The 23,686-nt window shown below is 48.1% G+C and overlaps 1 protein-coding gene across 1 annotated transcript in view; it reads right to left on the bottom strand.

Annotated features, from left to right (window-relative positions):
* Positions 1 to 232: 232 nt before the first annotated feature.
* Positions 233 to 23,686, bottom strand: part of phf14 (PHD finger protein 14) — a 33,482-nt gene continuing 10,028 nt past the window's right edge. The window contains exons 5-17 of the mRNA XM_049005650.1: positions 21,308 to 21,467; positions 20,487 to 20,598; positions 19,519 to 19,656; positions 17,288 to 17,434; positions 16,848 to 17,118; positions 15,683 to 15,789; positions 14,395 to 14,490; positions 12,208 to 12,314; positions 10,804 to 10,935; positions 9,427 to 9,589; positions 4,740 to 4,796; positions 4,504 to 4,625; positions 233 to 2,181 (exon numbers count right to left, since the gene is read on the bottom strand). Of these exons, the coding sequence (XP_048861607.1) occupies positions 2,175 to 2,181; positions 4,504 to 4,625; positions 4,740 to 4,796; positions 9,427 to 9,589; positions 10,804 to 10,935; positions 12,208 to 12,314; positions 14,395 to 14,490; positions 15,683 to 15,789; positions 16,848 to 17,118; positions 17,288 to 17,434; positions 19,519 to 19,656; positions 20,487 to 20,598; positions 21,308 to 21,467 (1,619 nt within the window). The 3' untranslated portion in view covers positions 233 to 2,174. The remainder of the gene's footprint in view (positions 2,182 to 4,503; positions 4,626 to 4,739; positions 4,797 to 9,426; positions 9,590 to 10,803; positions 10,936 to 12,207; positions 12,315 to 14,394; positions 14,491 to 15,682; positions 15,790 to 16,847; positions 17,119 to 17,287; positions 17,435 to 19,518; positions 19,657 to 20,486; positions 20,599 to 21,307; positions 21,468 to 23,686) is intronic.

Raw genomic sequence — 23,686 nt, 5'->3', positions numbered from 1 at the left:
ACGATGCCCTGGGGCAGCTCTGGCGGAGCCACCAGACCCTCAGCGGTCCTGCCTGGCTGGAGGAAAATCCCAACATCCATCATGTTTCGGGTAAAGATTTTTTGGGGGGTGGGGGCCACAAAGGGGGGGAAAAAAAAAAAAAAAAAAAAAAGTTGGATGTTTTTCAAGGCGGCGGCGCAGTTGCAACAATTAATTGGTGCATTTAAACTCATTTATCACAGAGGCGATAAGGTGAAAGAGTCAAGAGTTTATTAAACCGCGCGCGATACAAAGCGACAACTACCACTTCACGTTCGCCAGCGGGAATAGGGGGAGAAAATCCCCATCAGACACGACATTCATGAAATCAGCAAAAAAAAAAAAGTTAAAGTACGAGCGCTTTACCATACCGAGTAGGAACAACACAGGTTAATTAATTAATAAATAAGAACACCGAATAAATAACCACATTCTAAATGCTGCATAGTCTAATGCAAAGATTGATTATCTTGATCTTTTAGCCCCCGGGCAATGCAAAGGTCAATAGTGAAATAAAGTAGGCAGAGAAACAAATACGGATATCCCCCCTCCCCCGCATACACCTTAAAGTACTGCTTAAAAGGGCTACTGCGTATCTAAACATACCCCGATTGGCTGAAACACCACGTTCACATCATTAGATTAGTCAGAAGTCATACATATAAAAGCGACCATGTACACATAAGTATATCTTGCTGTCAGGACATCAAAGTACATTAAAACCATCAAGTATTCTTGGCAAGGGTGGGGGTCTTATTGCAAACCGGAATGCTAAGAAAAAAAAAAAAATATATGTATGAATAAATCCAGACCCTCGACATGATAGATTTTTACTTCATGTAAGCAATTTCGGGAGCCTATTCAGGGAGGTGGTCCTAATCCCAGCGCCATGAAAGCGAAAAGGCCCGGACACCCGAGGACAGCAGATGACGCATGTCATGTGCTCTGACAGGCCGTGAGGCAAAAACTCAGCAGACAGCACAAACTGAGGGCCACCATGGAGAGGGCATGAACGGGAAAAAGTGCGGGTGGGGAGGGGGTGACAGGGGGAGGGCGTGTGAAGCCATTCAAACACTTGTCAAAATCGCAGCGAGGCTCCCAGCTTCCCCGGCCGTGTGAAACCGGCGTCTGCGTGCAATAAGAACACAAAGACGAAAGAAGAGAAGTGCCGCTAGAAGACGTCTCTATGATTATCACTCATTATCGTTCCTATACATGCCAAGAATGTTGGTGGGGGGGGGGGGTGGGGTTTGGTCACAGTCCACCGAAGCTTCAAAATGCAGAGGTGTGCATGCGGCGGACATGCGGCCGATGATCAAGTGTGACTGGCATTCAAACGAAAAAAAAAACAAAAAAACCTGCATATTACTTTGAATGCATCACTCCAGTCAATAACATCGATCGGATCCTCTGACAAGCAGTTTGTGGGACTCCAGAAAGCGGTGGCAGACCGTCACGAGCGAGAAGGTCCACGAGCCCCGATGGACTTCTACGAGTCTGGCCCTCAGACAACCGTAATGCCGAGAAAGTCGCCCCCTCCCTCCCATCCTATCTAACGTGGGTCGGTCGTGTGGAACGAACGCGATTCCTGTGGGTGGAGATGGATGTGGGCAGAGGAGAGGAATCAGTCATTTGGCCTCAGGAAATTCGGGAGAGGCACAGACGTCCGGGAGAAAAGGCGCAGAGTCAGTTGGCAGAGGAAGCCGCCATCCATTCAGAAACTAGTCCCAACTCCGTGCCACCAAAACGCTGATGGCAAACTAGTCCTCAGTGACGAACAGAAAAAAAAGTCCTTGCCAATGTGCCCGAAAAAAGAATCCCCTCCTTTCTTGGAGATGATCGCAGAGAACTACCAACTGGCCACGGCTCCATAAACCTGCCACCTCACGTTAGCTGATCGTTATCTGTGCGTTTTTCTCTCTTTTTCGTTCCCCGTTCCCCTTGTCTCACGATTTTCATAGGACTGTTTGTGAGCCATGACAGAGTCCATGGCGGGGTCTGGTTTGGGTCAGCAGATGGTCAGGGCTGATGATTGTGATCTGGGACTCCCGCCCCACCTACCGAGATTCTTCAAACGATTCAAATTTGCCTCTCTAAGCCAATGGTCATCAGTCCAGAGCAGGTGGGCTTTTTAGGGGAGGTGGGTGGCCCAGCTCTCAAAACCTGTGCAATGCAAAGATACAAAGAGTCAGGGCAACAGACCTCCAGACCCTGACCTTCAAACCTGACCCCAAACCCTGACCTTCAACCACAAGCTCTGGTGTTTAAGTCTAACCCAACTAAAGACCCCACTTAACACACCTTATGAGCCTGTAGACCAACCCATGCCCCTAAAGCGAAGTTAATCAGCAGTCTCACCTTAAGTGCTCATACCCATTTAGCTCTTAAAGGCCAGTTTGACTTTGTCTTTTCGTAATCTTATTTCATAGTGAGGTCACAGAGCTTTGAATACAATATAAAAGCATTTAACCTTGGAACGGTCAATCACAAGGGACCTTCCAGAGTTATGGATCTTGCCAGCACAGATAAATCATCTTCAAACATAAATACTTTAGCTTGCAAAGCTAATGAGGGGACAGTTCTACTGCGATCTGCAATAAAAAGAAAAGAAAAACCTAACCAAGTAACCATGATAAAACAATAAGACCCTGATCACCATCAGCAAGAAAACCCAATTGCATGAATGCACAAGATAATTTGATATCGAAAACATTCAAAACCAGCTTTTACAGCAGATATTTTTCATGTATTAAAGGGCACATTTTAAAGTCTTAGAGGGATAATAGAAGGCAATTTCTGGGTCGGGATCCCAGGCCTTACGGGGTCAGCGGCTTCGCTTTCACAGGAATATAAATATACTGTCTATGTATGCTAGTATAGCTCATATAATGAGAATAACGATACTTTATTTCCATTCCTCAGTGTTTCGCGATCATCCAGTCTGCATACAGGGCTGTGTGTGTTTTGCTAATTTCACAACAAAGAAATGATTTTAAGAAGCGGAAACACAACAGCCCATGACACTGGGAGCGGGGCCAACAAAAACAGTCACAGCTGAGAATCACTGACTGAGCAGGACCTCTTTCCTTACAGCTTTGTACAGTAAGCATTAGGCAGAAGGATGATGGATTTGTTCCTTCTGTCCAGGAATATCCTGAAGCAGAGCACCAGACCTTTCCCAGGTTAGGAGGTGAAGATCAGGTGAGTTAAAGCACGGGCCCCCCGTCAGAGGCGCCAAGCACCGCCGCCTGTGCCAGACCCCGCCCTAGCGGCACGACACATTCGCTGCCTTCACGCTTCAGCTGAGCTCTTAATGAATTAAGCCTAATTAATTGCGCCACACGATTCAAGACACGTGACAGTGCTACCTGACTACATTTTAGCTTGCATTAATCAAACTGAGGAGAAAAAAAAGATAATTTGACAAACTATAATACAAACATGCTTGCTAATTTATTTTACGCAAAGTAGTTCTTAAAATTTTTCAAGGACAATAGAAAAAGATTGTTGATTAATGGAAAGCTTATTAAGTAATATTGTACTAGTTTTAAGAAAATTTTTGATTTCACGTTCAGACAACAAAGAAAGAATGTGATTAGATAAAGCATTAACACAATTTTAACTAAAGTAATTCAAAGACCAGCAGAACCACATGTAATTAGGAGGTCGTCCAGACCGTAAACACGCTTTACACTGGGCTCTGTGTGCCCACACTTCACTGAAATAGCACTCTTACATTAGGACACAAAGCAACGCGGCCTAGGCTATGCTGAAGTACAAATCGCACATTAACATCATTCAGAGGGCCTGTGTGATGAACAGATGTCCAAACGCCATATTACAGCACCAGCAGAACTCAGGTATTCAACATGAAACTCTCACTATGGTGAGATGGGGCATCAGGGGAAAACCATCCGCACCCTTTCAGTAACATCTGTCATGGCTGACAAACTCATGATTCAGAGTTTATGGTAAACAGTGGCATTAATACAATTAATCTAAGGCATCAGATGCTATACAGGTAAGTGAAAAGTAAGAAGGTTTGTTTTAATAAAATGCACAAATGTAATTGCAAAGGCCAACATGCTAATTTGCATTAAAGGAAAAAACACAAAAGTAAATAAGGTCTTCCTGAAAATATACACTTATGGCACAACATCCTGTCATGCTACATAAAACCAGATATTTGCTGTATGCTTTTAATACACTCAGTTTACATAAACAAAAAGGCAGACAGCTGTGTTTGCTCAGCAGCTTCCTGAACACAGTCGCCTGCACTCACACTTCTGTCAGGTTTACCATGGCCAAGTGGTAGGAATGATAAATAAAGACGGTCTGACACTGCTTATTTTGATGGAAACCTCGGGAATGCGTGTGGAGGTCCGAGACCCGCCGGATCGGGACCGCGCTCACTCACTCGGCCACGGTGGCCGCCTGGAAGGATGTCGCCGGAGCGGAGAGCGCGCTCGGATCACCAGCACTCACCTCACCAGGTTCTCGTTGTCGCCGGGTCCTTTGCAGCTGACGCACTCGGTCCTGGTGTCATCTGCCTTGGGCTTCTTCTGCAAGGCCGGCTGCCGTTGTCGTCGCTCCCGTGGAACCGGTTCCTGCGGGAAAGTGATCAGTCAGAACACTCCGAGAAGTCGGGGGAGGGTCGATGCTGCCTGCCCCCCCCCCTCACCAGGGTGTATCATATGAGGTTCTGGCGCACTGGGGCCTACCTCGATCTTCTCTTCCTCGCACAGGGAAACACGCTTTCGCTTCTGGCCTCTGGTTCTCTGGAAGGACCAGAACACAGATTACCCCTTAAAGGAACCACGGGGTCTCCCATGAATGAGAAACCTGAATAAGCAGAACGTTAAAGGACAGATGTGAATATTACTGACAGGCCACTCGCAAGTATGTCACGTGATAACGGTGCATGTATACAACTGTACTGCATCAGCACAGAAAAAGTTAAACTAGGGATGGGCAGATCTACATTTTTTCAGTTCCGATCTGATTCCAATACATGACTACCAATACCAACTGTGATACAAGCGCTCTTTTGACTTTAATATTTTTATATATTATATATATATATAATCTACACTCACCGGCCACTTTATTAGGCACACCTGTCCAACTGCTCATTGACGCAAACTACTGATCAGCCAATCACATGGTGGCAACTCAATGCATTTAGGCATGTTGACATGGTCAAGACGAACCGCTGCAGTTCAAACCGAGCTTCAGAATGGGAAAGAAAAGTGATTTAAGTGACTTTGAACGTGGCGTGGTTGTTGCTGCCAGACGGGCTGGTCTGAGTATTGCAGAAACTGCTGATCTTCTGGGATTGTCATGCACAACCATCTCTAGGGTTTACAGAGAATGGTCCAAAAAAGGGAAAACATCCAGTGAGCGGCAGTTCTGTGGGCGAAAATGCCTTGTTGATGCCAGAGATCAGGGGAGAATGGCCAGAGTGGTTCGAGCTGATAGAAAGGCAACAGTAACTCAAATAACCGCTCGTTACAACCAAGGTATGCAGAAGAGGATCTCCGAACGCACAACACGTCAAACCTTGAGGCAGATGGGCTACAGCAGCAGAAGACCACACCGGGTTCCACTCCTGTCAGCAAAGAACAGGAAACTGAGGCTACAATTCGCACGGGCTCACCGAAATTGGACAATAGAAGATTGGAAAAATGTTGCCTGGTCTGATGAGTCTCGATTTCTGCTGCGACATTCGGATGGTAGGGTCAGAATTTGGCGTCAACAACATGAAAGCATGGATCCACCCTGCCAACGGTTCAGGCTGGTGGTGGTGGTGTAATGGTGTGGGGGACATTTTCTTGGCACAATTTGGGCCCCTTAGTACTAATTGATCATCGTTGCAATGCCACAGCCTACCCGAGTATTGTTGCTGACCATGTCCATCCCTTTATGACCACAGTGTACCCATCTTCTGATGGCTACTTCCAGCAGGATAATGCACCATGTCATAAAGCTCGAATCATCTCAGACTGGTTTCTTGAACATGACAATGAGTTCACTGTACTCAAATGGCCTCCACAGTCACCAGATCTCAATCCAATAGAGCGGGATGTGGTGGAACGGGAGATTCGCATACATATATATATATATATATAGCATAAATTAGTAACATTGTAACGGAATTAAACAAACGTCCCAAGATTTTCTGTGTGCACTGCATCTGTACAGTGATGCAGCTCCACCAAGCTGCCTGTCACTGCTTCAGCACGGCATGCCACAACGCGGCCCGTCTCCCGGGCCGACTTCTCACCCGAGACCAGCTCTGTCTGGGGCCCAACAGGCCTGGAGAATAACACACGCCGGCTTGGCAGAGTCTGACTTTCAGAAAAAGTTAGCGGGCGGACGAAGGCACCAGGCACCTTTTAAAAGGGAAGAAAAATCGATGACATATTTAAACAGATTGCGGGAACAATTCCATCTGCTGGCTCTGGCGGGGCACCGCAAGGCAGACGGAGCGCTTAGCATCATAACTGCTAAGTGCTAAGGCGCTGCCAGTTGGCACCCGAATTCACCGGCACCTCTACCGCATCGCCAGGCTAGACAAAGGCGCGTGTTTATTCGATTACTTGTCTATCGCGGCGGGTTCAAGTATGGAGATTTATCGGAGCAGAAGATCAAAAGTAGCTGGACGCTAATACTGGGTCACAGGGGTGAACCGTGAGCATCCGGGCTCAACAGACACACTGGTGAGTTGGAGTCGGGCTGCGGGTCTGTTTGCTACTGAAGCTCATTATTAATGACCAGGGCTCAATCCTTAGAGATTAAAAAACTGGACAGGGCGGGTAAGTAATATAATGGGTGAAACATTGTACTGGATTTGGAGGAGGGAATTTTGGGCCCAGCATCGACACGCTCAGAGGCGTTTAGCCGAACCCCCCGGTATACAACGTCACACGCGGTCATTCACAAAGGCAGATGGGGCGACCCCCCCCGAGATCGAAAAGCGGGAGCAGGGTCAGCTGGACCTCAGGAAGGGCAATGCACCGCCCCCCATAAAGAGCGAATTATAACTCGGGGTGCCATCACTATTGGGTGGGATGGGGGTTTGAAAAATTAGGCATGCAAAGTAGGGACTGCGCCACATGTGTTTGAAGATGAATTCAGTGCTGATATGCCACCGGCCAGAGGCTCTCAGCAGGAGATCACTGCTGCTTAATGCCCGGGCTCCAGACCACACTGCCCCAAAACGCGCGCGCGCACGCACACGCACACGCACACGCACACGCACGCACACACGCACGCACGCACACACACACACACACACACACACACACACACACACACGCGCACGCACGCACGCACGCACGCACGCACGCAAACCTGAATTCACTTTAATGGCCAGGTATACCTGCATGTACTAGGATTTTGTTTGGCCAGTATTGGTGCTTAGATTAGATATCATAGAAAATAAATTAAGAAAAATACCAACAAAGACAAGATTTGAATTCAACAGATTTGAATATGAAGAACCGATTAGAACCTTGGTTCCAAAAACATATAAATACAGTATTATATGTTGAGTATAGGTGAGTATAGATGTGCACATATTGCAGCCACAATATTCAAAAAGTCCCCCTGCCCCCCCCCACACACACAGGTTGTTAATTATATCTTTGTGGGGACTCTCCATTCATTTCTATGGGGGAAACTCTAATCACAACATGACGACCTTAACCCCTGCCCAGCTCTAACCTTAACCATAAGTAATCAAACAAAAGACTTTGAGACTTTTGACATTATTACTTTTTTGATTGCATTCACGGATCTTTGTATGGACCTGAAAAAAATAGTCCTCACAATGTAAAAACAACAGGTTTTTAATCACATTGTGGGGAACATTTGGTCCCCACAAAGTAATATAAACCTAATCCATACACACACAGTTTTTCTCCTCTATATCTCCTCCATATACATTTTTCATTCTCCTCCTCTTTTTAGCATCACAGGGAAGGAAACCTGAGGACAATGGAGAGCCATTTTGCACCAGCAGGGTTCTCTACACGCTCCCTCGCTTGAAAGGGTGCCCAGCACTATTCCGCTGCTCTGCAGAGGAAAATCAACGACAATGAGGGTATTTATTTAAAAAAAAATAGAAAAGAAATAAAAACCTAGAAGCTGGATCTAGGTGTTTCAATGGCCATTTCGTGAGGGAGGGTTTCTCGCTTCCCAAAGCGCCGCTGTTCCGTTTGTGAGGAAAGGGGGGGGGGTATCGACGGAGTTTAAAAACAAAGGGGGGAGACAAAGAGTGAGGGCTGCAGTGAGATCTTTCCAGTGATTTGAAGCCTCTTTGTCTTCTTTAAGGGGAGCGACGGGTCGGCCCGCTATCGGGGGATCTGGGCTTGGTGGACCGAGATAAGGGAGAGCGACCGAGGCGGGAGAGGAGGGCTGAGTGGGGGGAGGCCGTGTCAGCAGGCTGTATACTGTGGGGGGGGATATTACGCAGTGGGGAGAGGAGTATTACAAGAGAGCATGAAGAGCCTATGGTGGCCAGACGATGGGCAATACAGCAGGAACCCATACAGAGAGACACTAACCAGCAGCACATAAGCCCGAAAAAATAAAAAGGTTTCAATGGATTATCGGACATCCCGAAACCTCTGAGGATTTTTCCATTTTATGCACGGTGTATTTAAAAAGAGAAAATATGGTTATGGTTTCATTAAACCAAAATTGAGCTATTATATTATATTTAATGATAAAAAAATAATTGAGTCTTGAATAACTGAAAGAAAAAAATAATTATCATACTAATTTATAATATCTAAAGCAGCCGGCTCAATTATTAGCCAAGGGAAATGGGGGAGGGGGGTCCCCTACTGGGTTGGGTTTTACATCTGCTTCCCCTGAAAGTGAAATTCAGTGGGTCATTGGGGAGAAACCCAGAGCCATTGGGGGGTGAGGCAAGAGGAGGAGTGGATCTACTGGAGAACCCCGTGTGTGTGTGTGTGTGTGTGTGTGTATGTGTGTGTGAGCGAGCAGTGTGATGAGCAGTGTCCAAGATGTCCAGAGGGCCACAATGATAAGATCCTAATGACTGATGGGATGCCCTCAAACATCCATCCATGCATCCATCCATCCAATCCATCTTCTGTAACTACTTGGCCTATTCATGGGGCCCAGAGCCTATGGCCATGAGTCAGGCGCCAAACCATCACTGGGCACGTGCGTGCGCCAATTACCCATTAGTGGGGGCGAAAACCGGAGCACCCAGAGAAAACTCCCACGACACGACAGGGAAATGCAAACTCCGCAAAGACGGAGCCAGGTTCTGGGCATGAGCACCACTGTCCTTACACATGTACGGCCATAAAGCCGAACGACGAGCTCAGAACCTCAAAGTCTTACGATTCACTGTTTCAACAGGACACCAATTACCGTGTTTCTCACTTGGATCTTTTTGGGCTCAGGGGACACGTCCTGTGGGATGAACTTGATGGGGCCCTTGATCTGTCGCCTGGACCTCTTGGTGCCGTCGGGCAGCGTCTCCATGGCGATGTCGGCCTCATCGCTGCTCGCCTGGTCGCACTCCGAGCATTGCCTGGGGAAGCAGACAGAGAGGGGGATTCAGGGGCCGTCCAGTTTGTTTTTAAATGTATTTTAATATACCTGTGTGTGTGTGTGTGTGTGTGTGTGTGTGTGTGTGTGTGTGTGTTTAAGAGCTACACTGAACAGGTCTCGCTTTTACCAACACGCATGCCTCAAATATATCTTCATTGGACAGAACAAACTTTTCAGTCGAGCCTAAAACACCAACATTTTTCATTTACAGCCATTAACATTATGTTAGCAGTTCATTTACATTAAAGCCTGTCAACAGCTCAGCAGAGAATCTGACAGTCTGACACCAAGAGTTGGGACTCCCCCAGCGACGATGGAGCACTGGTAAATTCAGATCTGACAGATGTTAAAACCAAAAAAGTACAGGAATGTCCCTGCCTTTACTGAGGGCATCGCACAGCCATGATCCTTCACTATCCTTCATTTTCAGAAGCCCCCTCTTGTCCAAAGTGACACACAAATGAGAACTTGTGCTTAGTGTGTATCTACCTACTCCTATTGTTCTTTATTACGTTTTTGTGCAAGAGCTCTGTAACACCTAAATTTCTCATTCGTGGGATAATAAAGGTTTATTCTATTCTATTCTATTCTAGACAGCAGAGACAACCAGCAAACCTGGAGTGGATGAAGCAACGATGCCATTTAACTATTGGCCACAGGATCTGGACCCACAGCCTTCTGGTTATGGGCCCGGATCCCCAAACGACTGACCCTCACAGCCATTAAAAGAGAGACCCCATCACAAGGTTTCCGAGCACAGGAGCAGCACGGACAGGCCGCTACCTGGATCACCCTCTATGCAGAACTCCGTAATTAGTTTTGACTTGGCGCCGAACACTTTTATCTTTCAAATTATTTTCTCATTCCGACCCAGCAAAGTGGAACCTCATCATGGATTCTTACCAACAAAATAAATGAGTTAGTCCAATCTGTGTCTGAATGCGAACGGCTTCGCTCAGGAAAACAAACGAATGCGATCACCACACAATTTTTAAATTTACTTAAAAGCAATAAAACTCCCAGGTTCCCTCTCACAGGCCGGTCATGACTGAGAGGGGTGATTATATATATCCTGTATTATTCTTGATTTAATCTGAGAGCTGTGGTATAATTACACAGCCTGCATTATCCTGCTGACAGGGGGACCGGCAGGTCTGAGTTAGCAAATGGGATTGGGCGGGGCCTCCTTCTCACCAGTAGCTGTTCTTGGTCTTCTTGGGCATGCGGGTGAGGGGGGGGTCCAGACAGCCCAGGTGATAGTACAGTTTGCAGGTGTCACACAGCAAAAGCAGGTGTTGATCCTGGTTCTTCTTACAGATGCCACAACTGCAGAAATATGGGGGGGGAGAATGTGTTTCATTTAACGCAGATATAATGCATTTTTAAAACCAGCTAATTTCCTTTTCCAGATTACCTGACCGAGCCTGATGGCTTTGTAGGAAGTGAGACTCCACTTCATGTCATCGGTTAAGCACAGCGCTGCCGTCACATGACGCTTTAATAAAGTAAAAACAGACCCGGCCCCCACTGCTCCGAGCTGCCCACGCCAACCCGAGGTTTCACGCGGGGCAAAACCGAAGCCTTTCAAAGCACGTATCTCCGTGAGTCAAACTGGACCAGAACTGCTCACTCGATATTATCGAACTGGGCTAATAAAACTTCCAGCTTGGAACGGCTAACTAGTTAATTAAATGCCTAAAAAGCAATTACGGCATTTAATTCACCTGCAGTGGATTAAGGTTTACACTTGTGTGTTTGAGGAATGACTTCCATCTTACGTGAATGAGGTTACTGTCTTCATCCTGCTCACCGCAGGAGATCGGCTCGGATGAAGTCTGCAGGACACCCACCGCGCTGAATGCCGGTTTACACATTGCAGCGACGCTGTCTGTAGTAATTTGGGGGGTGATCACCGGCGATATCAAGCGCCTGGGGGCCAGCTGCGAAGCACCGGCTGCGATTGGTGTCTGTGCTCAGAGGACGCAACAGCGCTCCGGTCTCAGGCCGCGTGTCACTGAGCGCCTAATCGCATCCGACGCGTTTCCTCTGCACTCCCCGCAGAATAATTTCATTAGCTTCACCGCTGCGGCTGTCGCCGTTCCGCCTCACCGTGCCTGCGGGAGCTCCTGGAGCCCCCAGCCCCCAGCAACCCCCAGCCCAAAGCAGCGACATACCATCTCACCACTAATCAATCGAGCATCTCGGACGCCAGAGTGTGTGGCCTTCTGCGTGTGACAGGGGATGACGCTCAGAAACACACGTATTCCGGAAAGTCCAGATCAGGGAGGCTTAAGTACAGATAATGAAGTCAGCGTTTTAAATTAAATGCTGTGCAGATTTAACTGGGATTACAAACAGGCTTGTGAATGTAACATAAAGGTACAAATATGCAACAATACATTTTTGCCAGTTCAGGTCATTTGAGATCTTTGCGAGACAACATTGACAAAATTAGGTAAATCAGAAAAAGCAGCAGCCGGCTCTCCTAGTATTAAAAGCTACAAGTGAACCTTGAAACCCACATCGTCACAGATCAATTACTATTTAATAAACACTCACATGACCTGAAGGCACCTTGTGAGAGGGATGGGGGGTTACCTGTACAGGATGGCAGGGAGGTTGCATGATTTTCCAGGAGCAGCCCCCCCCTTCTTGCTTGGCTTCCTCTCCTTGGGGGCCTTCAGGATGGCCGGAGCATTCAGCTTCTGCCAGGGCAGAAGAGAGGCGACACCTCACACTTTCTGCTGATTTCCGGATTGGGGGGTGTATGAGGAACTCCGCCATGCACGGCACCTCAGAGCCCACCACCCCACCCGCGGCGGGGCTGTCACATGGCCTCAGATCATCTAACAGGGACGAAGTCTTACGGCAGCAAGACAGGAGTGACCGGACCAACCTACTCACAAGAACCCCAGCCAGAACCTTGCAGAAGGATCAAATGCCCAGGGCAGGCAGGTGTGAATTACCAAAATTTACAAGATGAGAACTTTCCATCATGACGTAGCATCCTATCAAAGAAGAAAAGGACTGTCTCCAAGGTGGTATTCTTGTGACAGATCTGTACTTACACATTTATATGAAACATTTCAGTAAAAACACATTTAGCAACATGAGAGATGTTGATATTATTAGAAGCCACTCATAACAAAGTGTGACACCTGAACGAGCAGCAGGAGGCCCAGTGCAGAAGGCGGGGGGTACACGAGACCGAGAGATGTGACTGATGGCTGCTGCTGAAAGACGGCAGGTCCGTAATGAGGTGATTTATGAGCGGCATTCCGAAAGCGTCCACGTCCTCCCAGCCCGCCACCATCGCATGATTACGCCGATTGTTCTGCAGAAGCTCTGATCTGAAATCAGCTGAAAACCTTAATGTATATGTTGGGAGTAACAGCAAATGCATAAAGTGAATTTTAACTGGGGGAAAACACATGCCTGTAAAAGCAAGAAACGCAGCAGGACGTCGCCGTGTGCCGTCAAGTTCCGTTACTCATGTCCTCCCTGACCGCCTCTCATCCTTCAAGTCTGTGCCCCTTCCATCTACCCCTCCCTAATTCCTCCAGACCTCTCTTTGCCCCTCCCCCCCAAAGCCACGCCCCCTGATTAACGCCCTGTCAGGCAGGACCATCGCACTAATTCACTCCCGGTTACACTCCACCCTCCTTGGCCGGCCCGCTCGGTGTGGCTGCCAGCGCCCCTATACCCCACTCCGGCGGCCTGTCAAAACGCGCCGCGCCCCCGTTCTCGCCTCGCCGCCGCCCCCACCTCCGAGTTGCCTTCCTGCTGCGGTGGCTTGTTTTAATAGTGTGAAAAACGCCTCGTCTCCCTTCTGGTCGTTCAGGAAACAGCCTTTATATGAATTCAGCCACGGCAGAACCTGGATGTTAATCCAGCCATTTAGTTCTATCAGGGTGATACGTAAATGATGGAAATCTAGTGACCTCCGCCCTGGCACAAGCTCAGCCCCCACCACGAAAAACCTCATTTGGGCCCCACCCAAAATCAAGATGATACTTAATAAGTTCACACCTTGCATAATTCCAGCTTCTTAAAAGTCATTTCACGATTAACTGATAATTTCATGCATGAGTTCCCGATACTTCAGTACCAATTTTTAACACAGTAACCCAATTTTTTAGTCTGCTGATCAGTAGTATTACAATTAAGTTTTAACAAACGAACTGCACTTGACATGTTTTTAAATGAAAACCTGTAATGAAATACACATACAACTCAAAAATGGCAGAAATATGGAAAGAAACCAAACGCGGTGATGGATACCAGTGCGATGGAGAGAAGCCGAGAAAATGCAGCTTAAAGCAAAACATCATTTACAGTGGCTGAGACACGCATGAGCTTTAAATGGTAACACGGGCAGATATATCTGGTGCACAGGCACTAAATATCGTTTCACTGCCCATCGGCCTTGATATTCCCTTGCTGTGTTACTTGGCTGAATAAGAAGATATTTGAGGGAAAGCAGAACATAAAAAATAAAAGATGTATATGCCGTGCACCACAAACCCATTACACGATCCACGGCGACGAGGACCTGTGAGCTGGTTGCTATGACGAATTGGACTAGGGGGTGGGATGGGGGTGGCAGGGACAGGTTAACTTTGGACAGGTCAATCAGTCCCCGTAAATATCCTTTTTTACAAACAGGATAGCTATTAGAACAGGAGAATCAGGCTGGCGCTGCCCACAATCTGGATTCTTCTCCCCAGTGCTTGAGGTGTGCGGTGTGTGTGTGTGTATGGAGGCCAGAAGAGTGCGCTGACGTACCTGGCCCAGGATCCCACCCAGCAGGCCCCACACGGCCTGGCCCTCACTCCTCAGCACGCCGTTGATATTCTGCAGCTCCTCCAACGTCTCACAGAGCTGAGGGGAGATAACAGGGTGGTGAGAGGGAGATCAGATTAGAAGAGGACGACCTCAGACGCATCCCTGTTCTCTCTCTCTCACACACACACACACGCACGCACGTACAGGTGTGAGTGTGCACATGCACTTAAGCGAGCACGAGCACCTAACGCTCTCTAGGCTAGCGGCGGCTACCCCAGACACGCCACCCGGTGGATGGCATGCAAATAAGCGCCACTTTAAATGCAGAGAAATAAACCTCAAGTTTTATTAGTCCTTGGTTCGAAGCTGTAGGGCGACGCGGACCAATAAACGGGAACACGGCAGCGTTTTCTCATCACATGTCCCGACTCATATCGATGCAAATCTCAGATACTCCAGGTGGAGAGAGGGCCAAGAAAGGAATATAAAAAATAAAAATAAATAAATAAAAATACCTTAAAAAATAAATAAATCTGCCACCTGAAGCCGTCACTACATGGGGCAACTACCGGGACCTCGGGAATATGCATGAACCAGGATGAAATGGAAGTCTGTCTGATAACGGCGCACGAGGAAGTCAGCACAAACACGGCCAAATTGGATTTCTATACTGCACATTATCCTATTTTTTGGACATCATTCAATATACGACAATGTCTGCAGATAGTGACGGTGCTCAGAATCACTTCAGCGAACTTGTTCTGATTTAATGTAGCAATTATGTACAATTCTGCCCAAATTGCATCTTCCAGTGCGTGGCGGGGGGGCTCAAATTAGCTGTAGCACCCAATTAAAGACGCCCAAATGCATGTGGCCGGGAACCCAACGCCACATTAACTCCCCGGCTGCCGTCCTCCGTGTTCCGGCCTTACACGCCTCGGCTCGGCGGTCACATGATCACGGCCGGGACAGACATGAGATGACAATGCCAGTGCACAGTACATATAAACATACATACATACATACATACATACATACACACCCATATGAACTTGGTAGCCTTACTTAAAATAGACAGAACCGCTTATACAGCACAGATCCTTTGGTCTTATGAGTGCTGGGCTCTTGCAGGTTCTAGAGAATACAATCTGATTAGCACCTGATCAAAAGCCGACAGCAGGCCGGGAGACCCACCGCCAACCCTGCTACCTCGATAAAGCTACACAGGTCAGTGCAGGCAGCGCAGGCAGCGCAGGCAGCGCCGCCCGGGTTGCCCTGTGAGCCGCACCTTGTTGTATTCCACGTGCAGCTTGTCCTGTTCGCCCTCCAGCTTGTCCTTCAGGTTCTTCTGCTCGGCGATGTTGTCCTGGATCTGGATCATCCGCATGTTCCGCTCTGAAGGGGGGACAAATACAATAATGAGTTTTTTTAATGAAAAAGCTGCAACAAAACGCTGGCAGGAGTCGGGCACCCTGCAAGGAGGCATGGCGGGGTGTGTTCAAGGCAGCGGTACTCACACGCAGGGCTCTGGGAGCCTACAGACCTTCCTCAAACAATCAAGACTGCAAGGACAGTCAAGACCCACGGCAAATACGGACTACCGAGGCCGACAGCAAGGCCCATATCTGAAAGCCAGATGCGGCCAGAACCGATAAAGTGCTGGTACATTTTAACAGGACACATGTGGCTCAACAAATCAGATTCAGATTCTGTAGATACAAAAGACGGACAAACCACATAATTACCGTTACGTAACAGTAGTACAGCTACCAACAGGTTTCCGCCAGCATTTACTCAAAGATGGATAGATTTGCGCGACTGAAAAAGCAAGACAGCTATCAGAATTTTTTTCTAATTACAGTTTCCTCAGATCCCACATAAGTATGGCCAAATAGGTTTGTTTTTTTTTGCAGAAAGGACTTTATACTCTATTAAAACAATTAAGCACAGACGGAGACATCTGTGTGAAGTCAACTGTTCCTGAAATCATTCCCCGGTTTCTTCCGCATTAATTTACGCCATGTCTTCACTTGATTATAACTGTAATTATAATTTAGGCCTGAGTATAATAAATAATCACCACTGCCGCCATCATTTACAATTCTGTAAATGCAATTACGTTTTGTGCTAAACTTACATTTTTTTTCTCAGGAGACCAACCCTAACATTAAAGCTAATTATGTATTCATTTGATAATTTGAAAATACATCACAAAACGAGCATCTGTGTACTGAATTGCTTAATAGGATACAGAGCCTTAGTTAAAAGCATGTCTCTTTTCGCACATAATGTAAGGTATGTTTACTCCCTTACAGCTACCTTACATGTCATCTGTATAGGTGAGGGGGAGCATCGAAGCCAGGCTTGAGCTCGAAGCCGTGCCTGACAGCACTCCTGGTGGTAGGAGGACCTAATTGCAGGGAGGCCCCTGGCCGGCTGATCAAACCCCTTACCCAGGTAGTAGTTGACAAAGTCGGCGGTGAGGGCCGGCTGCTTGTGCTTGCGGCGGCCATCCACGCTGGCGCTCGTGTCCGAGGTGTCCACGGGGAAGATGTCCGTGCTGATGCCCATGAGCTCAGCTTTGCGCATCAGCTTGCGGATGGCCGAGGCGCTGGAGGTCAGGGGCCGGGGTAACTTTTCGCGGGGGACCCATGCTTGTGGCCGTGTGTTCCGGGACAGCTCCGCCTTGGCCCGGTATTGCTGCAGACGGGTGCTGATGCGGGCCTGCAGCGGGTAAAGCCAGGAGCATTACAGCACTGGGATCGCATGCAGTCGCATTTCAAAGAGGCTTAACGCAGACTGAGGAAAGGCAGGGCAAGAAGCCAGGCCTGAACATCCGGTGGGGGGCATCTGGTAGACACCTGCACCCTCGGGGACGCAACCTCCCCCTCACCTGGGCCTCGGGCGTCAGCTGCTTCTCCCGCTCCTGCAGGGACATTTTGCAGTACGACTGCAGTGCCAGGTAGTTCTTCCTCTTCCACTTCCTGTCGAAGCGGTCGGCGTGCTGCTTGCAGTAGGCGAAAAATGGGTCCGCTATGTCCTATGAGGATTAAGGAACAAGCTGAGCACTAGGGTTATGAAACCCTAAAAGCACCAGTGCTGTAATTCTCATGGTGAATTAACCCTGATTATTCCTTCTCAGTTCCACTCAGACAGACATGTGCATGACCCCACAGCATCTCGTCCTCAAAACACAGGTGAAAAACACATGGAACATGGAAAGGAACAAAGAAAAAAAATGACACCCCACAAAGGTCCAGCAAGGCAAAGCTTGTCACAGAATTCTGCAGCCCATTAATTATCCCCCCCACCCCATTAGAATTTCATAACTTCCTGGGAACAACACCCCCCGTCCCCAAACATCCACTGACAAACTTAGAACAACCAGACGGCCATTTCCCGGCTCCCTGAAAAATCGTTTAGGCTTAAGGTGTCTCCATGGCCGCTATCAGCGCTCCTGCCTGGCGATAGGGGCCCTTGTCACAGCTCGCTGGATTAAATGGACTGCAGTTAGTAGGCACTTTCTGCAGCAGTTATCGCGGCGCGTGCTACCTTCACACCACAGAACTGCGCAGCGTGGGGCTCGCTGAAGCGGGACGGGGCAGGGTGGGCTGGACGGAAATGCTACACCCTGGGCTGCACTGGGACGGGGTTCCCCACAGCCCCATCCTCGGCCCTGACCATATAAACCAGAGGCTCGGAAACAAGCCACGAGGGACCCAGTAACGCACATCTGAAAGAGCAATAGTGGCACCGTGTCACGGCAGGGTGCACCCTGAAGGTACGAATGGGCAGCAGGATGGTGGAAGACTGCCCTCCTTTATGTATTAGTCAGGGGGACAGCAGAGGTCTCAGACACACAGGATGGAGGCTGCTGATGCCTTGATGGCCCGGGGGGGAGGGGGGGGATGGCTGAATGTTTTTTACTAAGCTCTGAGCACCTTCCTCCTCCCTAGAAACATCCAGAACACTCTAAATGCACCAACCATTCACTCATTCTGAACTGACCACTGGCAGTTTAGTCTTTCCCCATTAACTGATCCAGACGACTAACCCCAGCCCAAGATAACTCCAAGCTCACTGAAGACGGGGGGGGTGATAGCGTCCTGCCCGATTCCGCTATCCGTTTCTGCAAGCCTTCTTTCTTCAGGTCGTTCTAATCCGTCTCTGACGAGCAACATATTTTCCTGCCGTCACGGTCAGATTGGCCCGCGGGATGTGAGGCATGCTCAGCAGAGTGGGAGCTAATATTCCCAGGATTTATCACCCCCTACACCCCACCCCCAGGGCTGACCACTTCACCCAAGCGTGGCCTGGTCTGGACGGAGGGACTCCATTACTGATAATGACAGCCTCTTCTCAACTTTGCTTTTCCCGAAGCCAGGAAAGGTACAGCTGTCAGCAATTCTTTCAGGGGAAAAAAACCCCCTAACTATCTGTAATGCTGGGCTTCACGCCTATAATTAGTCAGTATGATTTCCCTCCGGATCTCATCAGCGCCTCGTGTCTGAAGCACATTTTCCCCCAAAGCCCAGTACAGATGTGTGCCGACTTCTGCATGCCATCGCACCCCATCGACACAGTGATCTGTACGGCAAGACACTGCTGTGTCAGTCCTTAAGTCCTGTTATTTATGCTAGAAAATGGTTTTCTTCAAAATCAAAAATGGCAAAAAAAAACTCATTATTTGTGTCTTGTACATCTGTTAGATTATAAAAAAGACCATTCATTTTAATGTAGGCCTGCTGTTTGAAAGACTAACCCTTCATTTGGATAGTGGACTAACATTACATCCAAAAGGTCACAGGTCCAGATCTGAGTGTTGCTTTTGCAATTAATCATTTATCTGACGCTTTTATCCAAAGCGACTTACATTAGAGGGAAGGGTTAAAATTTACATGTGCTCCCTGGGATTTGAACCCCTGACCTGTGCGTTGTTAGCCCACTGCTATGCTTGTCGAGTTGCTCTAGAGAACCAAAGAGCCACACAATTAAGGAAGAAGGATCATGCAGCCCCTGAGCAATTGCAGGGGGTCAGGGGATTTGAACGTTCAATCACAGGCACAGCATCGTGACCTGCTGCGACACACAGCGTCCCCCCAGCCCCACCCCGAAAGCACGCACCTCCTCTGCAGCGGCTTCGGACAACAGGCCCTCGCGCTGCGCACAAGTCACGTGGAAGTAGGAACGGCACATGCCAGCGTCACAGCTGATGCAGACGCCCGTGCGGGCGAAGCGGGCATCCTCGCAGAAGCTGCATTCCTGCAACAAGAAGCATCGTCGGCATAAGGATCCACAGGAACTCCATCACCGAGGCCATTCCTGCTTTTGCGTGCCATTTCCACACCACCGGATCTGGATTATATTCTGAGACTTGAAGTTTATCATAAAGGACTCATTTTCTGAAACATGAGGTCTGAAAATGTAACTGCTCGTGCTGAATGTAATTCAGCATTTTTTTTTGAGTCATTCTAAAGAGCAAAGTCTATAAATGCGTAGTCTGAATGACTAATGACCGTAAAAATCATTTGAAGCAATCATTACCGTTTCTCATTTTAATTAAATAGCTTTAAACACCTCTGTGCATAAGTGTCTTTGCACTGATTTACTGGCTCTAGAACGAGCTGAACCGAAACATTTTTTAAAACGGCCCTTTCGCCAAAAACCTTGACACCCGAAAGTGACAGGTAGTACAGTTTTTGAGAGGATTTGTTTTGATCAGTCTGAAATAACCCGTACAGGCTGGAGGGCAGCCGTCAAGAAGGTCTACAGGCATTACATTAACCGCATCAAAGATGGCCATGCAGTCTGGAAATGAGATCCTACTGACGTGTTTATAAACGACATCTGAATGGCTAGGTGCTAAGCTAAGCTGCTCACGTTTCACGTGCCAATCAGGATAGACTCTGCTCTGCCCAATGACAATATTCAGCTAATCAAACATACATTTGCCCCATGGACTTATTATGTGGAACTACATCGCTACACTCATGTGACGTCTGATGGATGATTAGCGAACTAATCGAAATCAATTGGGGGGGGGGGGGGGGGGGTTTGGGAGCAGCGACGATATTGACAAAAGGGACACTTGCCTTGGCTCCGTACTTCGAATAGTTCATCTCAGTGAGGGTCACCGGGCGCAGCTTGTCGATGTCACCAAATGCCACACCGGGGACATACAGAGCGCAGACCACATGGACCCACCTAGGAGGGCAGACGCCACAACAAAAGGGTCACGTGACACAGGCCCAGTATGGGTGGCAGCGAGGCTCAAAAAAGGCACGGGCACATTCATTTAGGAGATTCAAAGAGTAAGCCCTTCATCCGCTGTTACAGGCAGTAAAAAAAGGAAAAAAAAACAGGACGTTGGTGAAGAAAAGGCTGGAAGATGTTCATCTACCGATAGCCTCTGCTCTGCTGTTTAATTTGCCGTGCTTTTCACGCTCTAGTGAAGTATCAAATTCGGGTGCCGGCCAGTCAGGGAGAGCTATCTCAGATAACCATGCTGAAGTTTCCGGGCTCCACACTGCTGCCGCTCAGAGTCTCCGGTTCAGGGAGCTCGCGGTCAGACGGATGGATGGAGAACCAGGAGGTGGTGTGGAGTAAGAACCCCTCAGTCGTAGAGAATCGCAAAATACAGCTGGTAAGGGTTTGTAATGTTTCAGAAAAAACACAGACACAGATTTGCAGAACCACGAGAAGGTAGTCAGACATGGGGGAGACTAAGCCAGTGAGAAAACATTTAACATCTGTTTTACTGGCGACCCGCTGGGTTCATCCCTGAGGTTCCGTCCAAAGGTTGTCTAGGACTTTATACAGACTTCTTTCACAACACAGTAATCCCAGCCAGGGAAAGAGGGGTGACCTGTACTTGGGAAGCCACACTCTGCACCCGTTTCAGCAGCGAACCCACCTGCCTGCATCCGTCTCCTTGAAGATCCCATCCTGATTGGGGCAGAGCTCGCAGCTGGGTGTGACCCCGTTCTTGCAGGCGTCGCAGAACCACGGTTCCGTGGAGTTCTCGGAGGCGGAGCTCATGATGGAGTCACTCTCCCCATCCACGCCGTAGCAACCTGAGAAGATGGCACAACGTTACCCCGTGCCATTCCTTGGATGATGAAGGCCAATCGAATCCCCTCTAGATCACCATTACAAAGGGAATCAGTTCTGTGAATGTGAAGCTTCATATGAACCTGAAGCCTCGAACTCCTATCCCAACGACACAGGACGCCCAAAAACAACGGTGTCACTGCTAATGCTGCCAACTTCAAAGGAATCTTGGAATTTGGGTTAGTAACAGCATGTCTTAATCACAAGGATAAGACAGGTCAGTTTTGCATTTTGCCCCTAAGGCAGCTATGAAATAAAAAACACAGGATCACAAATAAATCCTTCTGTGGTTTCCTGAACTTTAATCGGAGTGAGCTCAGCGCGCACAGAACCGCAAACCCATGTACTCCATAATTAAGTTCTGATAAATACAGTCAATATGAAACGTTAACCTTTAAAAATGATTACCCAAATGTGCAAACAAGATTTAATAAATCCTTCTCTCCATCCCCCATTCCACCAGTGAAAAGAGGGGTAAAAATGTATCAGAGAAACATACTAAGCCACCTAATGTTTTTTAAATCAAAATACAAAATAAAGCCATCGTGTGCGACCAAACGGCAGGCCTTTGAAAAGCGTGGCCCATTTGCGGAGTGATCTCGGCTCTCGGCTGTATCGTTAAGCAAATCACTGCTGTTCTTCCTGAATCGAAGCATGGGGCTCAGATCGCCAAGCTCTGGGGTGCTGCCCAATATGAGGCTGGCTGGCGGAAAGCGATGACTGCAGGATAACTTCATAATCCACCAAGTGCAGATTATCCATGTTGGGACCGACGGTTCGACGTTTTAAGGAAGTGGGGGGGCCAGTGGCAAACGGAGAGAAAGGCTTAGCCTGAGACATCCAGTCGGGCTGCAGGGCTATCTGGGTTAAAACCAACAGCACACGTGTCAGGCAGTCACAGGAGAGAAAGCCTGACAACTGCTGCTGTCCCACGTGACGGTAAGGAAGTGGTATGAACCTCAAAAACCAAGGCCGTACATTATTCTGACAGTACAGGGACCGTCTCCCTCTCACACTAATGACCATCTTCTTGTTCTTACAATTACACTTTGTCCTGTCGCCCTGAGATTAATGCCCTAGGACACCGGGCACTTCACAGGGTAATAAATCAACCTCATTTTCCCTACTTAACTTCATTACCGCGTGTTAATTTTTAGGGAGAAAAAAAAAAAAAACATGCTAGTTCCATAACTACAGCACCTCTGCACCTAAGAAACTGAAGGTCACAATCTGCGGGTCAGGGCTGCCACAAGATTAGCGCAACATCTTAAGATGCATTCATCCATGTGACCTCGATTAATGGAAGCATGCTGGCAAAGTATCCTCTCCCAACTTTAGCCTTCGAGGAAGACGCACACAAAACAAAGACATACAAAGGCCTCCGTGTCTTTTCACGGCCTGTCACAGCTGTAACTGCTCTCAACATACAACCAGGAAGTATGACCATTTTCCAATCAATTTGAATTGATTTTTATTTTTGAAAATAGACGATGAGTCAGTGGTATAAAAACAACCAAGAAAATGCCATTTGCGACACATTAATCACATTCAATTGAGTAAAGAATGGTACCTATTCATCTGAGTATGTTCCGGGCTAAACCATTCAAGACGGATGCCTTGAAATTAGCTGAACTCGACCAGATGCTAACAGTTCCCAAGCCAAGATAACGGAGGGGGCGATGCATCAGTGCAGATACTGCGCCGGTCCGCCATAGAATAAGATTCCTGTGAGCGGGAGCAATTAGATGCGCGGAAATTGCTGTACCCTGTTTTCGTGACAGATGGGAAGGAAAGGAGGGCCAGATGCGGGCAGGGAGAGGAAGATGAGCTGCAGCTGCTTTCGGCAGGGAAGTTCAACACCTCGAGGTTCGATAACCACTCTCCATCCGAATGGTCGCGCAGACGCTCTCCCACGGCTCAGCAAAACGGGCGACCTTTTATCGCTGGCCGATTGCGTTTCACATTCTGCGTTTTAATTTCGGTCCTTCGACCCGACTTAATGAGAAATTAAATTCGGCGCTTTCCTCCAGAATCTGCCCCCACCCCCTCCCCATGGAAGTACTCCATAAACCGTTGGACATCTTTCGCGATGCACTTTCGGAGCTGTGTACTTAATCCCCCGTATGAATTAGCTACGCATATGCAGACCCCGAGAGCCTGACAGGGGAAGATGAAAAAAGAA

This window comes from Brienomyrus brachyistius, unplaced genomic scaffold, assembly GCF_023856365.1.
Source record: "Brienomyrus brachyistius isolate T26 unplaced genomic scaffold, BBRACH_0.4 scaffold497, whole genome shotgun sequence".
NCBI lineage: Eukaryota > Metazoa > Chordata > Actinopteri > Osteoglossiformes > Mormyridae > Brienomyrus > Brienomyrus brachyistius.
Note: the sequence above shows the minus strand (reverse complement) of the source record. Positions and strands in the feature narration are given on the sequence as shown.